The sequence below is a fragment of the Pelobates fuscus genome, chromosome 2 (assembly GCF_036172605.1).
Source record: "Pelobates fuscus isolate aPelFus1 chromosome 2, aPelFus1.pri, whole genome shotgun sequence".
NCBI classification, from domain to species: domain Eukaryota; kingdom Metazoa; phylum Chordata; class Amphibia; order Anura; family Pelobatidae; genus Pelobates; species Pelobates fuscus.
Genome location: NC_086318.1, coordinates 56965608 through 56993564, shown reverse-complemented (window position 1 = coordinate 56993564; position 27957 = coordinate 56965608). Strand labels below are relative to the sequence as shown.

The 27957-nt window shown below is 41.6% G+C and overlaps 1 protein-coding gene across 4 annotated transcripts in view; it reads left to right on the top strand.

The window, feature by feature from the left end:
• The window catches only part of ASAP2 (ArfGAP with SH3 domain, ankyrin repeat and PH domain 2), a 205313-nt gene that overhangs the window by 71301 nt on the left and 106055 nt on the right, over window positions 1-27957 (top strand). For all 4 annotated transcript variants that reach the window (XM_063442173.1, XM_063442175.1, XM_063442172.1 and 1 more), the window contains exon 3: window positions 17388-17533. In XM_063442173.1, the coding sequence (XP_063298243.1) occupies window positions 17388-17533 (146 nt within the window). The remainder of the gene's footprint in view (window positions 1-17387; window positions 17534-27957) is intronic.

Below are 27957 nucleotides of genomic sequence, written 5' to 3'. Positions count from 1 at the left end.
CAAAAAAGTAGAAATCCGTTTAGCACTGAACTTGGTGTGATAATCCCTATAGAGCACACAACTTCCATTTTGAAGACCAATATAAAATGATAAATGTCCCTATATTCACAGTCTGATGCACTAGAAATTTGCAATGACACTAACACGTGGGGGGTCATAGGGAAGATGCGCCCTACTTTGCGAGGCCAACCTCGCACTCAACCGCACCGGCCAACCTCACACTCAACCGCACCGGCCAACCTCACACTCAACCGCACCGGCCAACCTCACACTCAACCGCACCGGCCAACCTCGCACTCAACCACACCCGGCCAACCTCACACTCAATCACACCCGGCCAACCTCACACTCAATCACACCCGGCCAACCTCACACTCAGTCACACTCGGACAACCCTCACACAAAATTACACTGTCAACTCTACATATGCATATCATGCCCAGCCACCGCATACATTCTACTCCAGTGTATTTCTTATGGGGGAGCAAAAAGGGTTATGCCCCTGACCATTAAGGCAGTAGTTGATGGGGAATTTTACTAACATAACATAAAGTAATGTATGACATTATTGCTGTCATAAATAATATAATAATTGCACAATAAAATATTACCTACAAAAGTCAGCCTGTCACAACAGGTTCACTTTAAGGCTTTACTGTATTTTAGGCTGTGGTCTAAGAGGCTGCCAATTATATTTTGAATTTAAGGTAAGCCAAATTGAATCCCCAGGTGTCAGTCTATCTTCTTTTAATGCAAGTTGTAAAAGGTGAAAAGACCACATACCAAATATAAAAACAGGATTCAACATGAATATGACACAGTTTTCAAACGATTTAAACCTTTAAAACAATGCAATTATATTTGATGGAAGAAACAAATTACCACTTTTTCATATTTTCCGGTCGATTTTTTCGCTTTTTCACGCATGGGAATTCTGTACGTAGGCACAAGTGAAGCGACAAGACCAAAATAGGGGAATAAATTATACTTTATTCTGATTGAAAATGGATAAATCTTCAGCAATTTCAGAACCATGATTTAAAATCCCAACCTTGCATACCTTTGGAAACAGGTGGGTTAGTCAATGGTTCAAAGTTACCAAGGAAATTCAGTAAAGATCTCCAGCTTCAACGCAACATTGCCTATCATGTATTCATAATTCCTAAGTGTCCCTATTTAAGAGGGAAAGTCCTTATTTTGCACCCAAATCCCTCTGTCCCTCTTTTCCATCTTAATGTCCCTCTTTTCTAGGAGCTCAATATTGTTGGTGTGTCTGACCGCTGTGGCACCACATGGAAGGGGACACCGCTGCCAGAGCTGGATTCCCATAATCTTTTGCTCTGAACCTACCTCAACCTACTTGAACCGGCAGAGAGATCAAAAGATTTTCCTACCAGCTATTCAGAAACTGACTTCATGGTGGTCCATGGTGCAGCCGCAACTCCCTTGTGGGTTCCGGTGCTTTGTGAGAGAGTCAGCGCACAGGTGCTGGGTTTCCCAGCTTAGATTTGACTCCCTCACGGAGGGCCGGGTCTGGAGGATTGAGGCTGCTGGACCACCAGGGGATGAATTATTGCACAGCAGAAAGAATCTAACACAGCCATCTTACATACTTTCACTCTCGCCCATGTCACACTCCTCACCCTGCCATGGTCACTCATCTCCCTCGCCCCCTAACTCTGGCACACACACCCACCCTCACTCTGTCACACCTACTCACGAAGCCTGTCACATCCCGCTCACCCTGCCTCAGTTACTCCCTTAATCATCCTATCACACCCACAGCATGAAGATCGTGATATCATCGCACAGTCACCTCCCACATATTAAACATGACAACACCACAAACCCAACACACAAGCCCACAAGTAGCCTCCGTTACACACAATACAATCTTTTTAGAAGCCACGGTGTCTGCCGGGAAAGCTGTCAGGCTGGTGCATGCTGGGATCTCACGGATTCCAGCATACCCTGGCTGCTTGCACTTAATAGGAGAAATAAGGGGCGCGCAACGGAGTCTCTGCGCTGAGTGAAAAAATGTCTAGCATAAAACAGAGCTCCACAGCATACTAAGTAATGTGCATTTAAACTGCAATAAAAAATTGTATGGAAATTAAATAATAAGATACATTGTTCTTGTTCTAAATTACATTTTCGATATATAAATTGTTAGTAAGTCACCTAAAATTTCTCATAACAGTCCTGACACCTGACCACAACCCTAAAATTAAAATGTTCCGCTTTGTCCATTTCACAAGTTGGGGGTGGTGTGTGAATTCTCTGAAAGTATTTCAGTGATACCTTAAAGGGACTTTCCAGGCACCCTTACATGTTAAAGGGGACATGTAATGACACGTTCATATTAATTGAGAAGTGCTCCTAAAGGAACTTGCATACAATTTTTTTTAATAAAGATAAAATATACATTTAGTTGTTTTAGAAGCTGTTATGAACCATATTTTAGTATGTCTGCTTCATCATGTTCAGACATCTGTGGGTGTTATTTTAGAGGAGAGGACAGACCATCATGTGTTTCTATACTATTTCTTTAGTAATTATTAGTCATCTGTAGCAGAATCCATATATCACTTAACTTGACGATATATTGTACAATTACAGTTTCCTTGGAATTCCCCATTTAAAGCATTTTAAAAAAAATTTTTAAACACCGTTTATTTTCTGCAGAATAGCCACTGCTTACATGAATACAAGGAAAGCACTTTATTTGCCTGCAGCAAGTGATATATAATCTCTCCCCTTTCCATCATCTTAAAAACACTTGTGGTATCCTATACTTCCTCTAATGAGTAACCAGGGAGACTTGATATTATGAATCTTTAATAAGATCAGCAGAATAAAATTTTGATTGTTAACAGTCTGATCTTGATAATGTATGCAGAGTCATAATTGGGAGAATAAAACCGTGTTGACCATCTCAGGAGCCAGGAATCCATTCTAGTGCCACGCAGAAACCTCCGATCTGCAAAACATTTGCACCAACGTCTTCAAAAGTAATGATTTCAAGACATGAAAACATCAAAAGCCTCGTAGCATAAGTTTATAGCCTATTAGGAGGAACTGTAAATACTTTACTCTTCCTTGGCAGGTATGACTAAGAATGAATCACAGATTGCCCAGTGCTAGATAAAGATTTGACCAATAGTTGAATAATGTAGACTTCTAAGATCAGTTATTGTGAATGCTGCGCTATACATGTAAGATGCCAATCACTACTCTTGTAGAATGTTGGCATTCTTGTAGAGTAAATGAGTGCTATTCTATAATGTATACAGGTATAAATGTTCATGACGACATTAAGAACATTTAATTGGGTTGACATAGAACATTCCCATTCTGCTCATGTTCCCCACCTCTTGCTCCCCTGGTCCCTTGGAACTTGATTGATTGTCCACGTTTGTTTTGCTCCCCCCAGTTACCGAGTACTTGACCTATCTATGGGAAAAATAACTTGACTTAACTAGGCTGTTTTCATACTACTTTACTCCTTTTAACTCTGATTTCTCCCCCAGACACATGGGAGTTACAGTCCATGGAGGTATTTCTTATTCAGAGCTGTCAAAAATAGCATTTAAATGCGCAGGTGTCTAGAGTCTAATTATACAAATGCAGCCTTTTCTGAGCCAAGGCAGTGTTCCACTGTTGCCTATGGCCTCCTTTATTGTCTGCCACTCAGACAGCCACTAGAGGAACTTCCTGGGTTGGTTCCTGCAAAGATTGCAGGACCAACATTCAGCGTCTCCACATGAAGTCACTGAACGATCCCGATAGAGATGTATTAACAATAATAATGAGTATGACAAGAAAGGCAGTATATAATATGCGTGGATGCACTGAAAAAGAACATTTATGTGGTTAAACAAGTACATGGCAAAGTCTTGTACATTGCCAGACAATAAAAATAAAAAATTCAACCAATATTACAAAGCTGTATTCCTAACACTATAGTGTCCCTCTGCTGGGGTCTGGGACACTGCACCAGGACCACTTCAATGAGATAAAGTGGTCTGAGTGCCTGTAGTATCCATTTAACTGGTTAAATTATTTTAAATAAGATAAAGATGTGCAATGCATTCAAACAAAGGTAGTCTTGTAGAACAGTCTAAAATTAATACTGAATGTGTCACTGAACAAATTCACTAAACAATGAACTGTCCTGTTTTGGAAAGAAAAACCCAAGCTGTGACTATCACCTAGTTGAAGATTGTAACGGAACGCCTGTACTCCGACCGAGTTCCTTCCGTTGACGGATGCTCCTAGTGCTTTCCGTGGACTCCAAGCACTCCCCCTGACGCCATAACCACTGCAGACCCCACGAACCGCCGCAGCTTGGTTGGTGTCTCACTGTCTCCACCCACTTTGGATCTAAGACCAGGGTCCAGCTTCCAGTAGGTCGACCTCTCTGAATTTCAGAAAGCAGGAACAGGAACAAGCTCTAAGCAGAGCTTAGTGATTATACCCTGGGGAGTATAGTGATTATAGCAATCCCCAGAGTGTAGTTCTCCAATCCCCCAAACATGAGCCAAAACTTCATGAAGGTGCAAGATGATCTGTTTAATCAGCACACAGGGCTTTCTTTTATGCAGGTTTTACACACAAAGTACCGCCCACAGGGTTTTATAAACACTCTCAAAAATCATACAAATCTCTCCAGTAGTTTAAAAATTAGTCGGAAGTTAGTCGGAAGTCCTTCCGACCGCAAGCACATTTTCCTGCCCAAAACAGTTCCATAGATTTGGGCTGTACGGTCGGTCTATTTTACACTGAAAAAGTGACTAAGTCCTGTTTGAATGCACGAACGGGCAAATGGCTCAGTATAGTATAGCGTTCGAATCACTTCGATTCCAGCCAATGCGTCAAAGTGGAGGAGAAGGTAAGGGTCAGCGGTGTTCGTGCCGTTTTGTAGCCGATTTTAGTTCCAAAGATTCAGGGGCACACACCGCTGACCGCGTTCGGCTGAATAAAGATGGCCACCACCACGTGTTCAACTTTACGAACGGCGGCCACCCAGCGGCCAGCAATTAACCTACAGCAACATACCAGCCTGGGAGGTAAATTAGCCGCACACTTCTGTGTGGTCCGTCTGCACAGTACTTGGTTCGGTAAGCCCCAGTTACCGAACCAGGTGGGGAAAAGAACAGGTACAAGTTATTTTCACAGTCTGGGGACTCTGGGGACACTGTTTTAAAGGGGCACTGTTCCAATTCTCACCAAGTCCCAAAAATGTGCTTAAAGGGCCAGCACCAGTCTCATAAAAGTCCATAAGCTCCAATAATGTTTTTAAAGGGCCATACACCCCTGGGCCGTAGTCATAAGGTAGGATGCTGGCAATCAGGCTCCTCAAAAAGCCAGGGGCAAAGGGCAGTTTGTCACAAAGATGAATATATTTTTGCTTTGATTCCTTTATCCGTCTTCTGCAGCAAACAAACTGAAAAGAATTCTGCTTTGAACATGGCCTACGAGGTACACTTAGATGTACACCGCTCCCCCGTTATTGCATGCCATGTGTTCTCCATTGCCTATTTGCATATGTATTAGAAGCATTTGCATACCAAATGTGTATTTTCCAAGAACATGAAGTTACATCATGCATAGCAAGTATAATAGTTCTCTTACTTCACTGCGTTTGGCATTAATCTGTGACCAGTGTATATCAATTAAACCGGTGTGCCCTCTCTTGGTATATTCAAATGTATTGTTATTATCCCTTTCTGTCCATTAACTTCTCCAACTTGATGAATAAACGCCACACACAACAATTTGTCTTAATATCAGCACTTTTACAAAGTGACAAAAAGCATTCTCGTACTTCCGGAAGTGTCTTACAGGTGTTTAGTTTTCCTTTACTCTGGCTGTAGAATACCCCCAACACCCACATCTAGTGAATCAGGATGCCCAGGTGAGATTGTACACGCCAGTTCATGTACAAAGCACCTTCAGAATAAGATGCCTTCAGCTAGTGAGGGTGAGTTGACAGTCACATCAATATCCAAAGAGAAATCTGGTCACTCCGTATCAAATCCCAACTTTATTCAGAAACTAGATTAAAGGGACACTATAGTCACCCAGACCATTTCAGCTCAATGAAGTGGTCTGGGTGCAATGTCCCTCAGGTTTTAACCCATCACATGTAAACATGGCAGTGTCAGAGAAACTGTTATGTTTACATTTGAGGTTAAAGGACCACTCTAGGCACCCAGACCACTTCAGCTTAATGAAGTGGTGTGGGTGCCAGGTCCTTCTAGGATTAACCCAATTTTTCATTAACATAGCAGTTTCAGAGAAACTGCTATGTTTGTGAATGGGTTAAGCCTTCCCCTATTTCCTCTACTGGCTGTCTCATTGACAGCCGCTAGAGGCGCTTGCGTGATTCTCACTGTGATTTTCACAGTGAGAGCACGCAAGCGTCCATAGGAAAGCATTATGAATGCTTTCCTATGTGACCGGCTGAATGCGCGCGCAGCTCGTGCCGCGCGTGCGCATTCAGCCGACAGGGAGGAGAAGAGGAGGATCGGAGGAGGAGAGCTCTCCGCCCACCGCTGGAAAAAGATAAGTTTTAAACACTTTCCCCTTTCCAGAGCCCGGCGGGAGTGGGACCCTGAGGGTGGCGGCACCCTCAGGGCACTCTAGTGCCAGGAAATCGAGTATGTTTTCCTGGCACTAGAGTGGTCCTTTAATCCAGCCTCTAGTGGCTGTCTTCCGGACAGCCACTAGAGGCGCATCTGCGACGTTGGATTCGAATTTTGCGTCCATAGGAAAGCATTGAGAAATGCTTTCCTATGGACACTTGCCGCGCATGCGCATTCGGCTCCAGTGACGTTGGAGTGGGAGGAGAGGTCACCAGCGCCGAGGGAGGGAGTAACTAAAGGGGTTTTAACACCGCTTTGTTTTCCTGACATTATAGTGATCCTTTAAGCAACATTTCGGCTTAACAATTAAGCCTTTTCCAAGTTCAGCTTTTTTGACCTTCAATGTAAAATTTACTTTGTATTCGCGACACTTCTGTGTGTTTTCACCAGTCCAATGCAGCTCATTAAGAAGCATTTAATTGACCCTCACAGACAGTGGGAGTGCATGCCACCTTCTCCTGTGATCAGTGGCTGAGGAATTTCACCTCAGTACCGGGGCACAAGAGTTAAGAAAGAAAGAAAAATAATTAAATCCTTCTCAAAAAATAAAAATCCATTTTGGAAGATGGCTGAGGTTTACTGGGGTTTTGTATAAAGCCTTTGATTGTAGCAGGAGCTTTTGCTTTTGCTTTTGAAAATCTCCTGAAAGCACACATTACATATCTCTGGCACAAGCACAGTGTCTGAATCATCTCAGGGTTTCACACTTGCAGGTAGCAATCCAAGGTTTATCTATCCGTCCTGACAGTGGCAGCTCTAGACTTTGTGAGGCCTTAGGCGAAACTCAAACATGAGGCCCCCACTAACATCTAAAGTTAAAAATAGGGTTTGCATTGTGTGTATAAGGTGCTGTTGCAGAGGGTGGTAGGGTGGCTGTTGCAGAGGGTGGTAGGGTGGCTGTTGCAGAGGGTGGTAGGGTGGCTGTGGCAGAGGGTGGTAGCGTGGCTGGGGAAGAGGGTGGTAGCGTGGCTGGGGAAGAGGGTGGTAGCGTGGCTGGGGAAGAGGGTGGTAGCGTGGCTGGGGCAGAGGGTGGTAAGGTGGCTGGGGCAGAGGGTGGTAAGGTGGCTGGGGCAGAGGGTGGTAGGAGGACAGTGACAGGGTAGTGGGGTGGTAGGAGGGCAGAGGGTGGTAGGGTGGCTGGGGCAAAGGGTGGTAGGGTTTCTGGAGCAGAGGGTGGTAGGGTGGCTGGGGCGGTAGGGTGGCTGGGGCAGAGGGTGGTAGCGTGGCTGGGGCAGAGGGTGGTAGCGTGGCTGGGGCAGAGGGTGGTAAGGTGGCTGGGGCAGAGGGTGGTAGCGTGGCTGGGGCAGAGGGTGGTAGGAGGACAGTGACAGGGTAGTGGGGTGGTAGGAGGGCAGAGGGTGGTAGGGTGGCTGGGGAAGTAGGGTGGCTGGGGCAGGAGGGTGGTAGGGTGGCTGGGGCAAAGGGTGGTGGGGTGGCTGTGGGTGGTGGGGTGTCTGGGGCAGAGGGTGGTGGGGTGGCTGGGGCAGAGGGTGGTGGGGTGGCTGTGGGTGGTGGGGTGGCTGGGGCAGAGGGTGGTGGGGTAGCTGGTGGGGTGGCTGGGGCAGAGGGTGGTGGGGTGGCTGGGGCAGAGGGTGGTGGAGTGGCTGGTGGGGTGGCTGGGCCAGAGGGTGGTGGGGTGGCTGGGGCAGAGGGTGGTGGGGTGGCTGTGGGTGGTGGGGTGGCTGGGGCAGAGGGTGGTGGGGTGGCTGTGGGTGGTGGGGTGGCTGTGGGTGGTGGGGTGGCTGGGGCAGAGGGTGGTGGGGTGGCTGTGGGTGGTGGGGTGGCATAAATACCTTACGTTTCCCTGGTGGTCCAGTGGGCGGCCAGGCAGTTTCCCTGGGCTCCCTTTACAGTCTGCAGCTCCGCCGGGTGCAGAGCTGCAGACCACGTGGTGAGTTTAGTCTCGCGATCTCAGTCAGTCAGAGCGTTGCCGTGGTAACCCGCGGCAACGCTCTGATTGGGTGAGATCGCGAGACCCACTCAGTCTGCAGCTCTGCACTCGGCGGAGCTGCAGACAGGCTGGCTCTCTCCCGGGCAGGCATAGGAGGGGCCTCGCACCCGGCGGCATTAAGGGCAAGCCGCCGGGCCGCCTCCTGTGTCGGGTCCTCGGTCTCTGACCGAGGACCCGACCTGTCACACTGCCCTAAGGCGATTTAGGAGGCCGCGAGGCCCCCATCAGCATGAGGCCTTAGGCGGCCGCCTAAATCGCCTAATTAGAGAGCCGCCTCTGCGTCCTGACCATTAACTGCAAATGTTTTAATTTACATTTTTACTGTTTCAGTATGTTGTATGTACTAAACAAAAAAAAAAAAACAGGAATATAGTTAAAATGAAATAAAAACGGTGTTCTTATTACTATAGAATAAAACATAGCATTATAGCCTTACACTGGGACATACTTGACATCCAGTCTATACCCCAAGTAATGGTTTTAAAAACAGCTGCCTAATATTGTGTAGGTCCACCTCATCCTACCAAAACAGCTCTGACTCGTCGAGGCATGGACTCCACAAGACCTCTTAATGTGTCCTGTGGTATCTGACACAAACACATTCACTGCAAATCCTTCAAGTCATCCAAGTTGTGAGGTGCGCACTGTCTTCACAAGGTAAGCTGCGCACACAGACCTGGTCATTCACATGATCAAAAAAAAGAAATCATAATTCATCAGACCAGGCAACCTTCTTCCATTGCTCCATGGTCCAGTTCTGATGCTCACGTCCCCATTGAAGGTCGACAGGGGTTATCATTGGCAAGCTGTCCTTTCTTTGGCTACACAGTCCCATACACAGTGTGTTTTGACACCTTTCTATCATGGCCAGCATTAAGTTGTTCAGTGATTTGAGCTACAGTAACTTTTCTATGTGATCAAACAGACTAGACTTCGCTCTCCACGTGCATCTGTAAGACTTGGACACCCATGACCCTGACGTTAGTTCTCTGGTTGTCCTTCCTTGATCCACTTTTGGAAAGAACTAACCAATGCATACAGCGATCAACCCACAAGACTCTAACCCAGTTGTTTTGGCCCTTGTCAAAGTAATTTGCTTGCCCATTTTTTCTGCTTCCAACACTTGAAATTCAAGAACTAGCTGTTCACTTGCCGCCTAATATATCCCACCCCTTGATAGGTGCCTTTGTAATAATATAATCAATGTTATTTACTTCACCTGTTAGTGGTTTCAATGTTGTGGCTAATCGGCGTATATCAATAAACTAAAGATACATGTGTTTGGATAGTCTACGTGTTTCTTAAACAGGCAAGTCTAAGCACCAAATAATAAAATAAAAAAAACTCCTATTGTAGTGGTTATAGTGCAAAAAGTCCTAATTTTGTGGGAGGAGATTTTCAAGTGGTTTGACAAAAAGCAGGGCTCCCCAGCCCCTCCGCACTTTCATATTAGCCACCCAGCTATTCATATAATTTCATTATAAAAGAATTATATGAATAGCTATTTTCAGTAAGATTTCCTGGCCAACATGACGGCATCACTAATGAGTGGAGAAATTAACCCATTCGTGATGATGCCATGGGAATGGCCAAGAAAATAAACGTCTGGTAAATATGGGCGAAAATTATTCTACAAATATTTACCAGGAAAAAACAATTTTTGGCATTATGTGCTTGTATCCTGACTTGCTATCAATTTACATTTCTCTATCTTATATTATTATCTGTCTATCTATAGACATTGTTGTATCCTGACTTGCTATCAATCCTCATTTCTCTCTCTTCTATAATCTATTGGTTTGTCTACCCATCTTGTCTGTATGTCTATCTGCTTAAAAACGCACCAAATTCATATATACAAAGTAATGTGCTTTCTATATCAGAGCAGACACTCCCGATCTCTCATTATCTGTTGTTCTAGACATGTGGTCTGCTTAGAGCTGTTCTCCTGACCCATTTTTAATAATTGTGTTTAAAACTATCCTCTCCTTATCTTCATCCCCTAAAGCCAGTATCTCTTTCACAGATGCGCAACAATAGTCTGAAACATTCTAATTACACTCTGCAGTCTGCAGACACGTAGAGTGTAGTGCCAACATTTGCCATTCCTTCTGTCTGTGTGCGTGTCCCAATGCCAGGCATCATTGTGTGCAGTAAATAATTGCCTCATTAAAATGCTTACTCTCTATTTTGGTTGTGTTACGGTGCTGCTCTATATACTACGTATATTAACATTGTAAACAATCACCTATACTGGCAGCACTTCATTGAAAACAATTGTGGATTTCCTTTTTTTTTTTTTTTATATGATCTAAAATAGTAGTTTTTAAGTCTTCACATATTTTTGATGGTGTAGGCTATAAAAAGGAAAGTCTGCTTGAGTATGCCACAGAAGATAATACACAAAATCAGCAAGTTTATAGAGATGCTCTGAGAACAATATATCCCTTCGGATCGATCTCTTGTACTCGGACTCCCATTTTATAGTTTCCTTTAACTCCTGCAGTTTGTAAATCATTGCTTCCAAAGCTGGATGTACACAACAATTCAGCATGTCATTGTATGATGTAAGATGTACACACTTGAGCTAAGAGGCTTATCCCCAAATAACAATCCCAAACCATTATTCCTCAGAATCTACAGTTGCTACTGTGCAGTCAAGCAGGTATTATTTACCTTGCTTCTGGATAGACTTAACTATGACATACAATACCACTCCGTTTCATTTTGCATCCCTTTTTTCCTAAAACTTTCCTTTGGCTTATTTGCTTTTCTTAAAGGGACACTATATGCATCAAAACACTTGGCTTTTAGGATCAATCAGTATTGTTTCTGTTTATGCATCCCTAGCCATACAGCTCACACAGTTTTCATGAAAATGTTTTCATTTTCAACCAGATGTTAACTTTAGAATTTGTTTATATCCTGATCTGTAAATTGAACTTTAAAGGACCACTCTAGTGCCAGGAAAACATACTCGTTTTCCTGGCACTAGAGTGCCCTGAGGGTGCCCCCACCCTCAGGGTCCCCCTCCCGCCCGGCTCTGGAAAGGGGAAAAGGTGTAAAACGTACCTTTTTCCAGCGCTGGGCGGGGAGCTCTCCTCCTCCTCTCCTCCTCCTCTCCGCCCCGTCGGCTGAATGCGCACGCGCGGCAAGAGCTGTGCGCGCATTCAGCCGGTCGCATAGGAAAGCATTTACAATGCTTTCCTATGGACGCTTGCGTGCTCTCACTGTGATTTTCACAGTGAGCATCACGCAAGCGCCTCTAGCGGCTGTCAGTGAGACAGCCACTAGAGGATTAGGGGGAAGGCTTAACCCATTAATAAACATAGCAGTTTCTCTGAAACTGCTATGTTTATAAAAAAAAATGGGTTAACCCTAGCTGGACCTGGCACCCAGACCACTTCATTAAGCTGAAGTGGTCTGGGTGCCTAGAGTGGTCCTTTAATGTAACTCCTAAATGGATAAAATTGAGCTGTGAGACTGCAGGGACATGTTCTATACGCCAAACCTGCTTCATTAAAGGGACACGATAGTCACCAGAACCGCTACAGCTTAATGTATTGGTTCTGATCCTTTAGCCTGTGTGCCTGCAAGCTGAGCACTGTAAATGCTGCCTTGTCTGAGAAAAGGCAATATTTACATTGCAGCCTAGGAACACATCTAGTGGCAGTCACTCAGACAGCCACTAGAGGTGCTTCCTAGTCCAGTGGTGCGCAGTGTTGGGAATACAACCTTCTATTTCTGACACTTTAGTGTTTATTAAAGCTATAGTTGTTTTTGTGTCTAGCATCCCTTTAAGGCTACTCTCATGCATTTCCTTTTCTGTCTTTCACAAATTTGTTTTAGATTGTAAGCCTTTATAATTTTCTGTCTATAAAATGAATCTTTTTAAAGTGGTTTACAAGTGAATGTTCTAAATCCAGCCTTTGCTGACCAATCATAATACAATGCATATAGTCAACCCATTTCTTTTGTCGTCACTTTTGGGGTATTATTCATAAGGTAGTACCTCTCTGTCAAATTAAAGAAACACTCAAAAAACCATAACCAAGAGAACATTATTAAAAGCATTGCCCTGCATACCTTCTTATAAATAACATGATGAAAAATAAAATACATGCAAAATACATAACTTTAATGAGACTGATCGTATTTGGCTGTGCTATTTTTTTTTTTTTTTATAGTTGTCTTAATTAAGTGAAATAGGGGATTTTTGAAAGAATTTTGGTTCAGCACAAGCAGCAATAGCTTCAGACATATTACAGATGCCTATACCAGAGTGCTTACGGGATGACTAAGGATCAGTGGGAGGAAGGTCTGGGCTTTTATTTTTATGAAGCTTGGTGGAAATTTATGGTAATTTTGACAGTCAATAAATTTTGACATACTTTTCAAGTCTTGATTTAAACGTGGTTTTGGGAATTGACAATGATACTTTTACTTAATTGATCCTATGACTATTTATTTGAGACTTTATTTCAGTCTGCTGGTGCTGGCTCTGCATTCTTGCCTGACATCTCTGCCAATCACAAAGTTTTCCCATAGAAAATAATTGGATTGGCTGAGATTGTCAATTGTGATGACCTCCGCAAAGGAGACAGGCTGGGGGGGAGGGGCGGAGACAAATTGCCACCTTTGCCAATCAGCATCTCCTTATAGAGATGCATTGAATCAATGCATCTCTATGAGGAAAGTTCAGTGTCTGCATGCAGAGGGCAGAGACACTGAATGTCAGTCACACTGTGCAGTACTGCCCCAGGAAGCACCTCTAGTAGCCAACTGAGGAGTGGCCAGTGCAGGTATCCTTAGGCTCTAATGTAAACACTACCTTTTCTCTGAAAAGAGTGTTCACTAGAAAAAGCCTGAAGGGAAAGATTATACTCACCAGAACAAATACATTAAGCTGTAGTTGTTCTGGTGACTATAGTGTCCCTTTAAGGGCAAGGCACCTATTATTTTGCCATTCTGTTTGTTTAATCAGTGGTTGTCTGTATCATTTCATGTTATCACATTAATTATTTTACCACAGCCCAAAAAGTATATGGACTCCGTGGCTTTATTCTAAAATAGTAAAATGTGCCACGGTATAGACCAGGGATAGGCAACCTTCGGCTCTCCAGATGTTTTGGACTACACCTCCCATGATGCTTTGCCAGCATTATGTGTGTAAGAGCATTATGGGGGATGTAGTCCACAACATCTGGAGAGCCGAAGGTTGCCTATCCCTGGTATAGACTTTACCTTTTTACTGCTGCAAAAAGCCTTGTGTGTGATAAATCGGGCAATGAGATCTGCAGAGACAGAGAAAAAAATTATCACATTTTTTTTTTTTTCATATCAAATATTTATTATGAGTGGCTGCTTTGTGTTTCAGCCAGTCAAAATAGATCAGGAAAACAAACTGTGACCCGTAAACAAAAATGCTCAGCTAAAAGCAGCTAGTCGGAGTAACTTCCTAAATTTTTAAGGTGATCCCATATTTATTGGATATTCTCTCTCTGTGCAGGACTGACAACTGTGATCTGCAGAATATTATAAAGAGCGGCATTATGCCGATGCTGGTTTACTGCTTGTTTTAACTTGTTGCATGATCAAACTGTTAGGAGAATCATGCAGGATGTGTGCCTCCCACAGGGGAACCTAATGGGTCACAGGTATCCGCTGGAACCAGTAAAAGATAATGTAGCTAATCACTGAAATCATTGCTTGCAGTCAACAAATCTCTTAGCAGCACTGTGCAGTCTGGCTTTACATCTGTTGTTTCTTTTTCACAAAGCCGTTGCTTTTTATTTCCATCCGTTTTAAAGACATGTTTTGTCCTGGCTTAAAATGACAGATTTGCTGGCATTAAGCATGGTATACGAAATATTTGTAAGATAAAACTTACCTTTCCAGGGAGATAAATATATACATAATGGCAAATAAGATCTTCCAGTGGTTCTGGTCTCCAGAACGCAAAATGGCAATGTTTTTGCCCCTGTGTGTGTGTTTTTGTAGGGGTGCGCTCAAAGACTGCACACATATATGTTTTGATGAGTTGGGTAATCTGCAATTGTCACGTATAAATTGGCTGCAGTGACTTGTTCCTAGATATTTCCGTCTGCATTCCACTTGGTTTTCATTCATTCCCATGTGAAATGCAATCTCATTTATTTATATTCCCGCTACAGTATCTGTAAAAATAGTACTGCGTTTCAGTAAATATTCATTTATGCAGAAACGTACACGGCCGAAATCCATCAGTGAACATATGCAAACTGACATCCGGAGCCGTGTGAATTTACAAATGAATCCTATCAAACGTGGCTGCATTAAGATTCCTTTGTTATTGCTGAAACGATTGGTGAACGTTGATGAACCCTTAGGGCCAAAAGGTTTCTGCCGTCACAGTGAGGTCTCTAAAGACATTATGCCAGTATGGAATATCTCGAATTATCTTTGGCAATTCTATAAAGCCCTGCAGTTATCAACTCAGGAGGTTATTCCAATTTCCAGTAGTATACATAAAATACCAGATTATGATGGCCCAGATCATAATTGTTCCTTAAAGGGTTAATGCTCGTACCTTATGTTCCCTTTATCTGTACCATAATATGGGCATATTTCAATTTTATAATGCTCTTCAAAAGAGAACATTAAAGTGAGCCTGTTATCGATATTTAAAAAAAATAAAAATGCTTTATATTACTGTTTTTTTGTTCTGTGTATTTTCTGAATGTGAGGGGTCATTTTCACCCACCTTCTGTGTCTTCTTTGTCTTTTCATCATACTTGGCTCCTGCTCAACAGAACCCCTGCCACCACTAGTCTGCCTTTTCAGGCGGCAACCTCCTCTCTGTCACTGCTGTCCCTCTTTGGGAAGTCTTGGGTTGCTGGCAACAGGAATCTGTTCCAAACTGTGAGAGGGAATGTAGGGAAAAATCTAGCATTAGCATTCTTCTTTGCTAGTGGACACCCATGTAGAATCCCAACTGATTGCTCCAGAAGGGAGTTATATAATATAATATCAGCAGACTGAACCACTAGTGACATATTATACCAGGTCATGATTTATTTAACAAAAATTAAGCCATGTGTGTAAAAGCTAAGAACACCTTATGATTCAATAGCTTGTAGAACCACCTGTCTTGAATGTTTTCCATTTTTAAATAATCTTGATCACTGTAGAATGGTGGAGTTTAAATTATTTGGAAATGGTCTTGTAATTTTTCCCTAGTGGGCAGCAACAATTGCTTCTCGAAGATCATTGCTGATCTCTTTACTCCTTGGCATTGTGTTAACACACACCTGAATACTCCAGACCAGCAAACTGCTAAAACTTTGGGTTTTATAGAGTTGGTCACACTTGCTGATGATGAATTAATCAAGGGCATTTGATTAGCAGCCCCTGTCTGCTACTTAGCCTCTTAATTCATCTTTTCAACAGGGATATAATGATGTAACTATTTTGTTTTCAGAGTCAAATGACTCTACTGTGTTTTGGGAATTCCTACATCTTCAAGACAAATGCGTTACAGAACACTTTATAAAACGCACACATCAGTCATGTGACAAAAAGGGGCAGTGTAAACACGATGTCTTCCGTTTGTATAAGATAATATCGTAGAAGCATAGAATGTGATGGCAGATGAGAACCATTTGCCCCATCTAGTCTGCCCAGGTTAACCAGGGTGTGTCATAGTTGCCAACATTTGAAAAAAATGTCCAGGGACACTTTGCAGCACAGCTATCAATTTCTACCTTGAAAATGTACCACACCCACTGCCGCAAAGCTCCACCCACTATGTCAAACCCACCTAATTAATCTCCGCCTACTTATAGGGCAGATTACAGGGTCTACTCAATAAAGAGAGAATTACAGGGAATTGAGATGGTAATTTTTCAATGCAGCCCCCAGCACCTCTCTGCAGCTCTCTACAGCCCCCAGCACCTCTCTATAGACCCCAGCAGCGCTGTCCTGAATTCCCTCAGACTGTAACAGGCTGTTGCAGTCCTAGGAAAAATAATAGCACATGGCTCTGCAAGTTGCCGGGACTGTCCCGGTACAGACTCCAGTTTGCCGGGACTGTCTCAGCAAAAACGGGACAGTTGGCAACTAAAAAAAATGTTTTTGGTAATAAACTGGGAAATGAGAATAATTATACTCCGTCATGAGCTACAGGTGACCAAGCAAATAACATAAATATATATATATAGTGTGTATTTGTTTTATTTTTCATATGACCACCTTCCAAGAGGTAAATTTGATTGTCTCCTATTAAATCTGCTCATCTGTTTGGAAATTATACTTTCTTCTACATCAGAGTAGGCTAACCTGTTTTACCAATTCCATGTGCCGTTTCATTGCTGCCGGGTTCAACAGCTTTAGTGAAAAGTAAATCCATAGCTGCTGGTATCAAAGGAATTGCTCATATCTGCTTTACTGAATATGCAAAGACATAATTAATATGCATGTGAACAGTTTGTTGATCCAAGAAAGATTAATTTGTTCCCCATTTTTTGTTGCATTGTTAGCCATTACTTCAAATTGGACTTTTCTTGCCTATTCGGCAGCATAAAAAGTTTTGGTTAAAATCTGAACTTGGTGGACTTTTTTCAACCTCGATAACTTTGTAACTGTGATATGCACAGTGTTGTGTATTTTGCACTCTGCTACTTCAGCATTTAGTAAATCGACTATCAGGGCTCCTGTTTTTTGCTGTCATGCATGTGATATGGTGTGCTTTCTTTTATGTTCATGACTTGGTGCAATGTTAATGGATTTCTTGTCTGTGTTCCTTTCTATAGCACATGTAGAAAATGAAGAGCAGTACACCCAAGCACTGGAAAAATTTGGAGGGAACTGTGTCTGTAGAGATGATCCCGACCTGGGCACAGCCTTTCTGAAATTCTCTGTTTTTACCAAGGAACTAACTGCACTTTTCAAGAATCTGGTAAGTTCCTCGCATTCCGCGTGGGTCCAAAAATGGACATTCCAGTTATATTCTGCTTTTGTAGGCGTAGTATGACTTATCGGTTTATTCAACTGTTTTACACTAATAAGTGCTCTATCTCCTGGAAGATTTGTATATCTTATACACATAGTCATTGTCCAGCCAGGGCCAAATTCAGTGCTTCCACTCTGGATCTGACCAGTGGCATGCTGTTAATCTCATTGAACAAGCATGCTTAGAGTTGGGCTAGTAATGTCACTGTCTATTAAAGCACAATTGGGTTTAAAACAGATTGTGTCTTCCTGCATCTCTCAGCACTGAGATCACACAACCATTGTGATACTACCCGGCTGGTCAGTACGTATATGTGACCAGGCAGGGTGAGTCAGTTCTGTGACACAGGTATGAGTCAGCAGCTCAGAGAATCACAAATGAGAGTTTCGAACTCTTGAAGTGAGAGTAGACCGTGCATGCAGAATGAGTGCGGTGTTGGATGGGAAGAATAATACCTGCGGTGATATTGCTAGTGACCTCACCATGATATCTAATTCTAACAGCGATTCCTGTGGTCTGGAAAGACCCGTCTCTTTATATACGTTTCCTCGTGTCACAGACCGTTTGACATGTAAAGAATAGCATTTAAAAAATGCTCATAGACCCGTTTCTTTTAAAAAAAATTCTTTGGAAAATTCTAAATGAATATACAAACTATTCAACATGCCGGAACCCCAGCATTAAATCTCCTCCTATTTCTACAGTTACAAATTATGTGTCTTAGTGAGCTGAGATATGTTGTATACTGTACCTTTGACATTTGACTAACCGCACCTGAATATGACATCATACTTCAATAGTCCCAATTGGGCTCGCCATCATGTATACATTTTTCTTAAGGTATAAATGAATAATAAGTACAAGAAGCTTAGATTGTCTGTCGAACTGGTATAAACCTATTCGTGTGTACATGACACTTTAGAAAGGCGTTCTGCAAAGTATTTTATACTCAACACCATGTCAGAGGTCCCCATTCACTTTGGAAACCCTGATGAATACGATATTTCTGATTCATCCAGTGGGGAGGTACAGTAAAAGGTTTTGTCACTCGTTCTTGGAAGGGTGGCATATCACATAGGATTATTGAATTGTACCTATTATTTGTTCATATAGTGGAGTTTCTTCCTCATTTCTGTTTGAAAGAGACACTCTAAGCCGAGCTATCCAGTGCAGTACTGTGAAGCTCCATACAAATAATGTATGTTTGGCTTGCTTTATTATCGTTGTTACTCGAAGATTTATTAATGTTGCAATAATTTATCATGTGTCTTCATATATATGTATTGCAGGCAGCCACAGGTTTTGTCTAACTTGTTTTCTGTCCATCAAGGGAAATGTTCACAAAATCTCCAGTGTCAAGCATAGCTATTGCTGCCTTAAAGGACCACTCTAGTGCCAGGAAAACATACTCGTTTTCCTGGCACTAGAGTGCCCTGAGGGTGCCCCCACCCTCAGGGACCCCCTCCCGCCCGGCTCTGGAAAGGGGAAAGGGGTAAAAACTTACCTTTTTCCAGCGCTGGGCGGAGAGCTCTCCTCCTCCGATCCTCCTCTTCTCCTCCCCGTCGGCTGAATGTGCACGCGCGGCAAGAGCTGCGCGCGCATTCAGCCGGTCACATAGGAAAGCATTCATAATGCTTTCCTATGGACGCTTGCGTGCTCTCACTGTGATTTTCACAGTGAGAATCACGCAAGCGCCTCTAGCGGCTGTCAGTGAGACAGCCACTAGAGGAAATAGGGGAAGGCTTAACCCATTCACAAACATAGCAGTTTCTCTGAAACTGCTATGTTTATGAAAAAATGGGTTAACCCTAGAAGGACCTGGCACCCAGACCACTTCATTAAGCTGAAGTGGTCTGGGTGCCTAGAGTGGTCCTTTAAGACAAACTTGCATTTATCCTTCCCTGCATCAGCACGCCGAGCTTAGAGTAGACACCTAAACAGAGCTATTTACTATACTGTGAATCATCAGGAAATACCGTAAGTTCAAAATGTTGGGCCTCAAACATCAAAACGATTACATTCTCCCATTCAGAAATGGTGTAAACTTGAAGTATTAGTGTTTATCTTTTTTTATTGTAATGCAGTTATTTGTTACAATCATATACCGTACATCTCCAATTGTTTCCAGTGCATGTTGATATTTGTGTATTGAAAATAAATAACTAAATCCCAGTGTAGCTGTGATGCACAGTTAGAATTATATGGGGCATTAAAAAAAACACATTCCTTAAAGCAGGGTGGCAGCCTGACCCAAATTGGAAGGAGGACCTAATTTAATCTATGTGTTTGACCTTTGACTTTTTTTTTTTTTTTATTGCTTAAACTAGATTAAGAAAAGATATTTAATGGCTGTGCAATGATGTAATGTTTGAATTTAGCTCATGCTAACTTGTGACACATCTGCTAGAATTTTTTTTTACTGGATAGCTGATCTCGATGACTTTTAGATCAAAGTCCAATCCAAACTCTGACATTAGGGCTTTTAATGAGCTGCCAATAGAAATGACATTTATTAAAGCTACTTAATTATAACGTGGAAAGTGAGTTATGCACAAAAAATGTTTATAGCTGAAGATTAACATAAATCTCTGCTTTAGGAAGATTATGATAACATTCAGTAAGATAACTTTTTCATAAGCTGACAATAGCTGGCACGCACTTGCTTGTTCTGTCTGGCATGTGAAATGTTCTTGTTGGAAAGACAATCTGCAAGCTACGGGGACATACGTCTGTACCTTTGTTAAATAAACAAGCTTTATAACGGCTGAATGTATGTAAGCCTCTGTCTGACAGCATTAGGTCTATCGGTTGTGCTTTTGATTAATGAAAAACTGGCAGAGCATCTTGGTAAAATGTGTTCATACACATGTGATAGATAATATACAAGGGCCACGCATTCAGCTCCTGTATTATCAGTATGTGTTATTTTTTTTTAAGATTATTTTAAAGCAAAGCTAAACACATAGCGTTCAGAGATTCCCTGCACTAGTGAGCTGATTTATGTATGGGGAAGTTTCCTCGAACATAGATTAGTGGGATTCCCTGCTCTAGTGAACTGGTCTATGTTCTGGGAATTCCTCCGAACGTAGACCTGCTCTCTTGCGCATGCTCGTTAGCACATCTTCACTTAACGACCAATTAGTTCTATGAACGGGTCGTAAGAACAGAACCCAGTAGGTAAATGAGTGCCTATAGAGTGTTACGCATTTTGATGGACAGTCATTTCCCAGTCTGTAATACAATCTTTATTGTGTTGCTAAAATCTGGACCTGTCCATATTAGATTAAATTCTTTGACTGTCAGTGGTTAACTTTGTGTTATGTACAAATAGGCATTTATTCACTAAATTGTTAACTATGGTTAACTAAATATTAAATTGCAAAACGTAGGCAGACTAACTGCTTTGGAAAAAGAACATTAAGCTAGAGAATTTTACTAAATTTTGCAACTCCGTTTTCAATTCATAATAAATCCTTCAGGCTTGGTACATGGCCCCTAGTTGCTGCTCTCTGATGCTACATCTGGCTTTTGATCTTTTCTAATTGGCAATCAGAGGAATTAGAAGCATGTGCAAAGTGCCATTTGCAGCATTGTGTGTGCAATGCTGCTGCATTCCTGTGGTGAGACCTGGGGATCCGTGTCTGTAATCCATTTGAAGAAGTGATGTGTGATTTTGTTTATTTTAAAAGCTGCAGTTTGACATGTGCCAGCAGGCCTAGCAGTTCCTGTGGTTTGAGGAAGTTAGGCTTCTACAAGATATCCTAGTTTTCTATCTGACACTGCTTGGATGCTGGTTTTATTTTCATATTGTTCAAGTGTGTTAAAGGGACACTTTTTGTACTGGAGTTGACTCCATTCTTAAATGTTATACAGATAAAGATACGTTTAAAAAATTGCATTAAATAAATTAGTAAAATAATTATAAAATCAAAAATATCTTACTGCAGTGAACTCTGCCCGTATTAACACCTGCTAACCTATTCCATCTTTCCCAAAAATTCCTCATTCAGCAGGATTGCCCAAACCGTCTCGCTGTCTTGTGTTTGTAGCTTGGCATAATCAATAATCATAGAAATGTCCTCAAAGAGTACTGCAAACTGTCCTCCGGGCATTCAGTTCGTGCAAAAGTGCTTGAATAGCGCGCTGAATATGGGCAGCCATGAGTTTGGCTGGCTGGCGTGGCTTACTGTCAGTTGGCGTGCTAGTGGATCCACTTGTTTTTTTTTTCTGTGTAGTTCTGACCGTACTCTCGTCACAACAAACCCACCCCCATGGGTCTGCCACACACACCCTAACTTCAATGTTAAGAGGTATACTGTCATGGTAAACCTGTTTTCAGACAGAATTCTTACTATACCCGAAGAAATCCCACCCATATGTAGTGAAACTGCTGACTAAAACAATAAAAGCATTCGCGGGACAAGATGAAGGTTATGTTAGTTGTGTACACATGTATATGAATAGATAAATATAAATATATATATATATATATATATATATATATATATATATATATATATATATATAATCCAGCATGCAGGAAAACTGGAACAGGGCGGCGTTGTATCAGGTCAGACACACTGGAATTGGATAAGCCCACTGTCTTATCTTGTTTATGTAGCCACATGTTGGAAACCACAACAGCTGGATTCTGCTTAACACAGGCTGAGCTTGAACTAATTACATTTTTATATTTCCTAAATCGGGTCAAGTAAAGTTTATTTTAATGAATATTTCCTGAAATAAAACTGCGGAGCGTGTGCGGTTTCTGCATATCCACAGTAGATTTTGTATGCCAACACCGTATAAAGTGGTTCTTGATTGCCATTGAGTCATGGCTTAATTATCGATGGAAATGCGGGTGGTATGACTCGGCTGGATGGTCTGAACAATCATTTTCTTTACAAGCTATTTTTCTCTCCATTCCCTTAGTTTGTTTATATGTTTCTGCATTAGTATCAGTCTCCTTAGCTGCATTATGTTCCTGGATTCTAAATGACATTCTCTTGTCTGCAATATGATTCAGTGGGGTAGTCCTGATTTAGGGCTCTATGATCCTATCAACCCTGGCTTGCTCCCCCCTGGTGTCCCATGCCCTAGGACACCTCTGAAAGGTCTCCTAAAATTGCAGTTCACACGCATGATAAAATGAGCAAATGCTATTGCCATTATCAAGGTTGAACAAGGTTGTGTTATCGCTCTGTATTATTTTTTTTAAAGATTATTTTAAAGCAAAGCTAAACACTGAAAATGCAAGTCGATGTCATGGGGAATGTCCCCTATGCCGTACTGAAACATTGACTCCCATTTACTGTGTTTATTTTTGCTGTATGCCTTTAAAGAACAATGCCGTTGATAATGCAGACCTTGCGAGTTCTCTTCTTTCTTTCACTATATCTAGATACATACATTCACCAACAGATACACCTGGGCAAGGTATATCCAGTCTTTTGCTGTATGTTAAGTACATGTTTCAAAATGCCAGAACAAGGAACTGGGAGTTGGCTTTGACCATCTGAAAACCGCTCTTACTTGGAATATATTAAATTATTCTTTAGATTTGCAGGTTTCTCTTCCCTTCCATATCCCCAGGTGATTACCAGCAGGCAAATCTTGTCAACTGCTTCAGGGGTTTACCAAAAGGGGCTGGATGACTGATTGGGAAACCGGAAAGACGGCTAACATTAGGTGTGCACTTATGAACGCAAAACATGCCTTGAAAAATGCCACGAAACTTGATTCTTGTTGTGTTTGTTTGTTTTTTTCATGTTTCTGCAACCTGAATAGTCCTGGTCACATGAAAAGTAGGAATGCAGTGTTTTCTGTCTCTTACCCCTTTCATGACAATGTGTTGGGGAAAAGACTCTTATATCATGATGGCACTGATTCGAAGGGGTTAAAGGGGTTAGCCAGGTACTATATCAGCATGTTAGTGTCACCTAAAACACGGACTTAAATACATGCCAACGTCTGTTTGGGTTCTAGATACATTTAAAAATGATAAAATAGAAATAAAAATCTAGAATGTTTTTATGCAAAAAGAATGAGGAGCGAGATTCCCAGAAACACGGGAAACAAGTCCCCTCAGAACTAGTACCCCTTCTGGAGCAATAATAATGTATGCACCCACTACCGTGTATTATACAGAGTAAACAAAAAATAATAACATTTTATTGAAAGACATTAAAAGTCCCGTATATAAAATCTATAATACACCGAACTGCTACAGATTAGGAATAGAGGGACCTTGAGGATCATCAGCCTGAGGTGCACATAGCCAGATAATGCCCCTTGATATTAAGTTGCTAAATGTCAGTAGGGAAGGAGCAAAATACAAACTTCTTCAGATTAGCAACAGTATCAAAAAAGTGACACATATAGGCATAGTAACAAAACGGCTGAAAACTACACTTAGATTCCTACAGTAAACAGACGTGCTCTCCACTATTCAATATCCAAATAGGAATATCAGGTCTATAGCGTCCTAATGATAAACTACAAATATGGATAGGTGTATATTAGCCATAATGGCTCCAAATGTCTTATCCAGGTAGGTAAATCGAAAGGACAGAAAGATATCAGTGAAGAGATTTGAAAAATAAAGTGGGGAGGCAATAGAGAAAGTTCAGTAGGTCAGAAGACCCTGAGCTATAATTCAAATAGTAAAAAAGCTAAATGCCCAAATCCACCCCCCCCCCCCCCCCCCCACACATGTAGCATAAGCCCAACGCGCGTTTCGGCGGCAATGTCCACCTTTCTCAAGGGTATAGTAGTGTGCAAATACCATCCCTTCGTCCCCTCCCTTATATACACTTACATTTGGCGCCAGAAAGTAGCCGCCTGTCATAAGCCCACTTTCTCTATTGCCTCCCCACTTTATTTTTCAAATCTCTTCACTGATATCTTTCTGTCCTTTCGATTTACCTACCTGGATAAGACATTTGGAGCCATTATGGCTAATATACACCAATCTATATTTGTAGTTTGTCATTAGGACGCTATAGACCTGATATTCCTATTTGGATATTGAATAGTGGAGAGCACGTCTGTTTACTGTAGGAATCTAAGTGTAGTTTTCAGCCGTTTTGTTACTATGCCTATATGTGTCACTTTTTTGATACTGTTGCTAATCTGAAGAAGTTTGTATTTTGCTCCTTCCCTACTGACATTTAGCAACTTAATATCAAGGGGCATTATCTGGCTATGTGCACCTCAGGCTGATCCTCAAGGTCCCTCTATTCCTAATCTGTAGCAGTTCGGTGTATTATAGATTTTATATACGGGACTTTTAATGTCTTTCAATAAAATGTTGTTATTTTTTGTTTACTCTGTATAATACACGGTAGTGGGTGCATACATTATTATTGCTCCAGAAGGGGTACTAGTTCTGAGGGGACTTGTTTTTCTGTGTTTCTGGGATTCTCGCTCCTCATTCTTTTTGCATATTTGTTAATATAAGGGTTAGGCCCTTTTTAGTACCCCAGTAACCCATTTCTTTGTATCCTTTTTGCTGGATTTTTTTCAGCTAAAGGTGCATTGTGTTTGCTATAGAATGTTTTTAGTAATTTTCTCTTAATTTATGTAAAATTGTTACACTGCTTTTTGAAACAAACTAATTCTTAAAGGGTTACAACAAGCATCGTAACCACTCCAGCCCGCGGTTATATGAAATGAGTACCCTGGCCTGGTTCCCTGCTAATGAGGCAAACGTTTAGGAACAGTTTTCTCTTTTGCCTGGGTCCCCACTGGGTGACGGGATTACAGCTTCTACAGAGTTCTAGAAGGCGGAACCAGATCCATTTACCATTCATTGACTGTACACTCTCAGGCAATGAATGGCAGACTGTACAGAGTTCAAATTAGCCAGCCTGGAACGCTTGTTTTCTGGGCTAGCTGGTGACACCCCATAAAGGTGCCAGAGGCAGAGTTACAGCTCCAGCAGTTAAGGCGTTAAACTCAGTATGCGGCGTGTTTCCTATGCATTTCTGGTTGCTCTTAAGGTGGAACTGATGACTCATATCACAGGATTCAATATTTTTTTATCTTTCTGGCTGTTGCATAAATTGTTAATTCATTGCCTTTGGTGTGAGAAGTGGCAGTGGACTGTGAAATCCTTAATTAGCCTTCCAGATGTTAATTTCATCAACTAGGCATGAAAAGGTCACAGCTTTCATAAACTGATGGCCTGTGTGTTATGGAAAAAATAAAACAAAAAACCTTGCCGAGCTTTAAAGATGTTTACCAAAAATGTCAGATTAATTGCACTAGGTGCCAGTTATACTTATACCATAATAACCTAAAGACAGGCAGTCCTGCAATCATAGCGCGTCTAACTTTTATGATGACAGACGAGGGACGCTCTAGTTTTATGAGTCACAGCCCACAATTCTTTCAGTATATATTACAGGCAGCTTCATTCTAACTGTAAACCATTATTTAACGTTTTTTTGTTTGTTTTTGTTTGGTGTTTTGTTATTTTTAACAAAATCAAATTATGTTAACACAAACAAATCTCTAGACAAATTAATCACTTTTGTGATTCATTATCATTCATATTATATTGAAGTTTTATTTTGCGCTAGTCTAGCTTAAAATTGTGTTGTGTGAAGTTGTTGCTATTTTAGCAGTTTATTTGGATATCTTTTTATGAGCGTTTTTCTGGGCCCCTATAGTGTTGTTGGCTGTTGTGGAGTCTGTTTCCCATGATGCTTAGCCAGCTGTTCATCTGGCTCACCTCAAATGTAATGCATGCAAAGTTACCAGTTCATGGATTTAAATACCTTCATGAGTCTGCGCTTTCCATACTTTCAATCACTGTTTGATTTCAAAACCAAGTGTGAAGAAATACAGAGTCAAAGCAGAACTGTAGATATATGTCCAAACACACATGGCCTGCGCTGTTAGCTGTCATTATGGCATTAACGGGAGGATCTGAACACCAAAATCACTTAATATTAATGTAGTGCTTTGGGAGCATAGATGCTGCCCTGTCTCTTTGCATTTAATACCAGTGCAATTTTTGAGAAACGGCACGTTTTTTATTTTTGTAATCTTCACCCTTCTGGGGGCTTTCATTCATACAACCACTAGGGCTTCAGGCTGAAATAGATTCAGTAATTGAAAAAAATTCATGTCTGCATGCAAACTGTGCAGATGCCGGACTCTGGATGTGCACCCAGTGCTACTGTAACAGAAGGATTGATTTTGGTGCTTCTAAGTGAGAAGCATTGGATTGGCAGATTGTGGCAATTACCGCACATGAGCCATATGATGGCATTGCTTCCCACATTTAATTGAACAAAGCTTATTAGGCCTGATGACTTCAGAATGTGTGTAAGTTTTTCTTTTCTTTTTTTGAAGAAAATTATATATATATATATATATATATATATATATATATAGTGTGTTTTTTTGTATTTTTATTTTTTAGTGTTCCTGGACTCATAGCGTTCTTTCCTTACTGTCTTTCTGTTGAGAAAGCACCACACTGGCGACAAACACGTCCATAAATTTTGAGCTGTGTGCGTGTGTGTGTTTTTATGTATTTGTTTTGATAAATGCTTTTGAGAATAGTACAAATGGAATCTTGCTTCTGTACCTGTTCTACAAGGAGAGCCGCATTTATTTATACTGAATGGTACCTTATAAATAAATAAAATATCTGTAAGAAAAAAATAAAATAAACCATACTTCCTGAGCATATAATTACCTCCATATCTCTCATTGTATTCTTCTTTTCCCCCCACACCCTGCGTTCACTGCATTTCTCTACCTACAGCTGGTGTGTTCCATGCAGGCAGATCACATTTCTTTTATGCCTCTCATATCCATCCCATCAGGATCATATTTCTGCTCAGTCATGTGTCATGCAATTCTAGAGAAACTGTAATGTTTTCATTCCTGTGTTAAGACTGCCTCTAGTGGCTGTCTGCCAGAGAACCATTAGAGGCGCTTTCTACTGTTTCCCAGAACTTAATTCCATGAAATGACGCTGGACGTCCCATAGAAATGCATTGATTCCATGCTTTCCTATGGTGACGGCTTAACCCGTGCGCGGCTCTCACCACTTATGCGCATTAGGTTCCATCTCGCGAAGGAGATGGAGCCAGCGCCAAGAGTTCTCGACGCTGGAATAAGGTGAGTGTTTGTTTAAAGGTGTTATTTAATCCTATGATTGCCACGTGGGACAGAGCAACACTATAGTGTTAGGAATACAGATTATCCTGTTCATTTATTATTATTATTATTATTATTACTGTTTTTTTATTTTTTTATTTTTTTTTGTGTACATGGCTCATGTATTCTCTATTAACTTTAAACATTGAGGCACTTCCAGTTTGTTGTAACCATTTAATTCACTAAACCAGCAT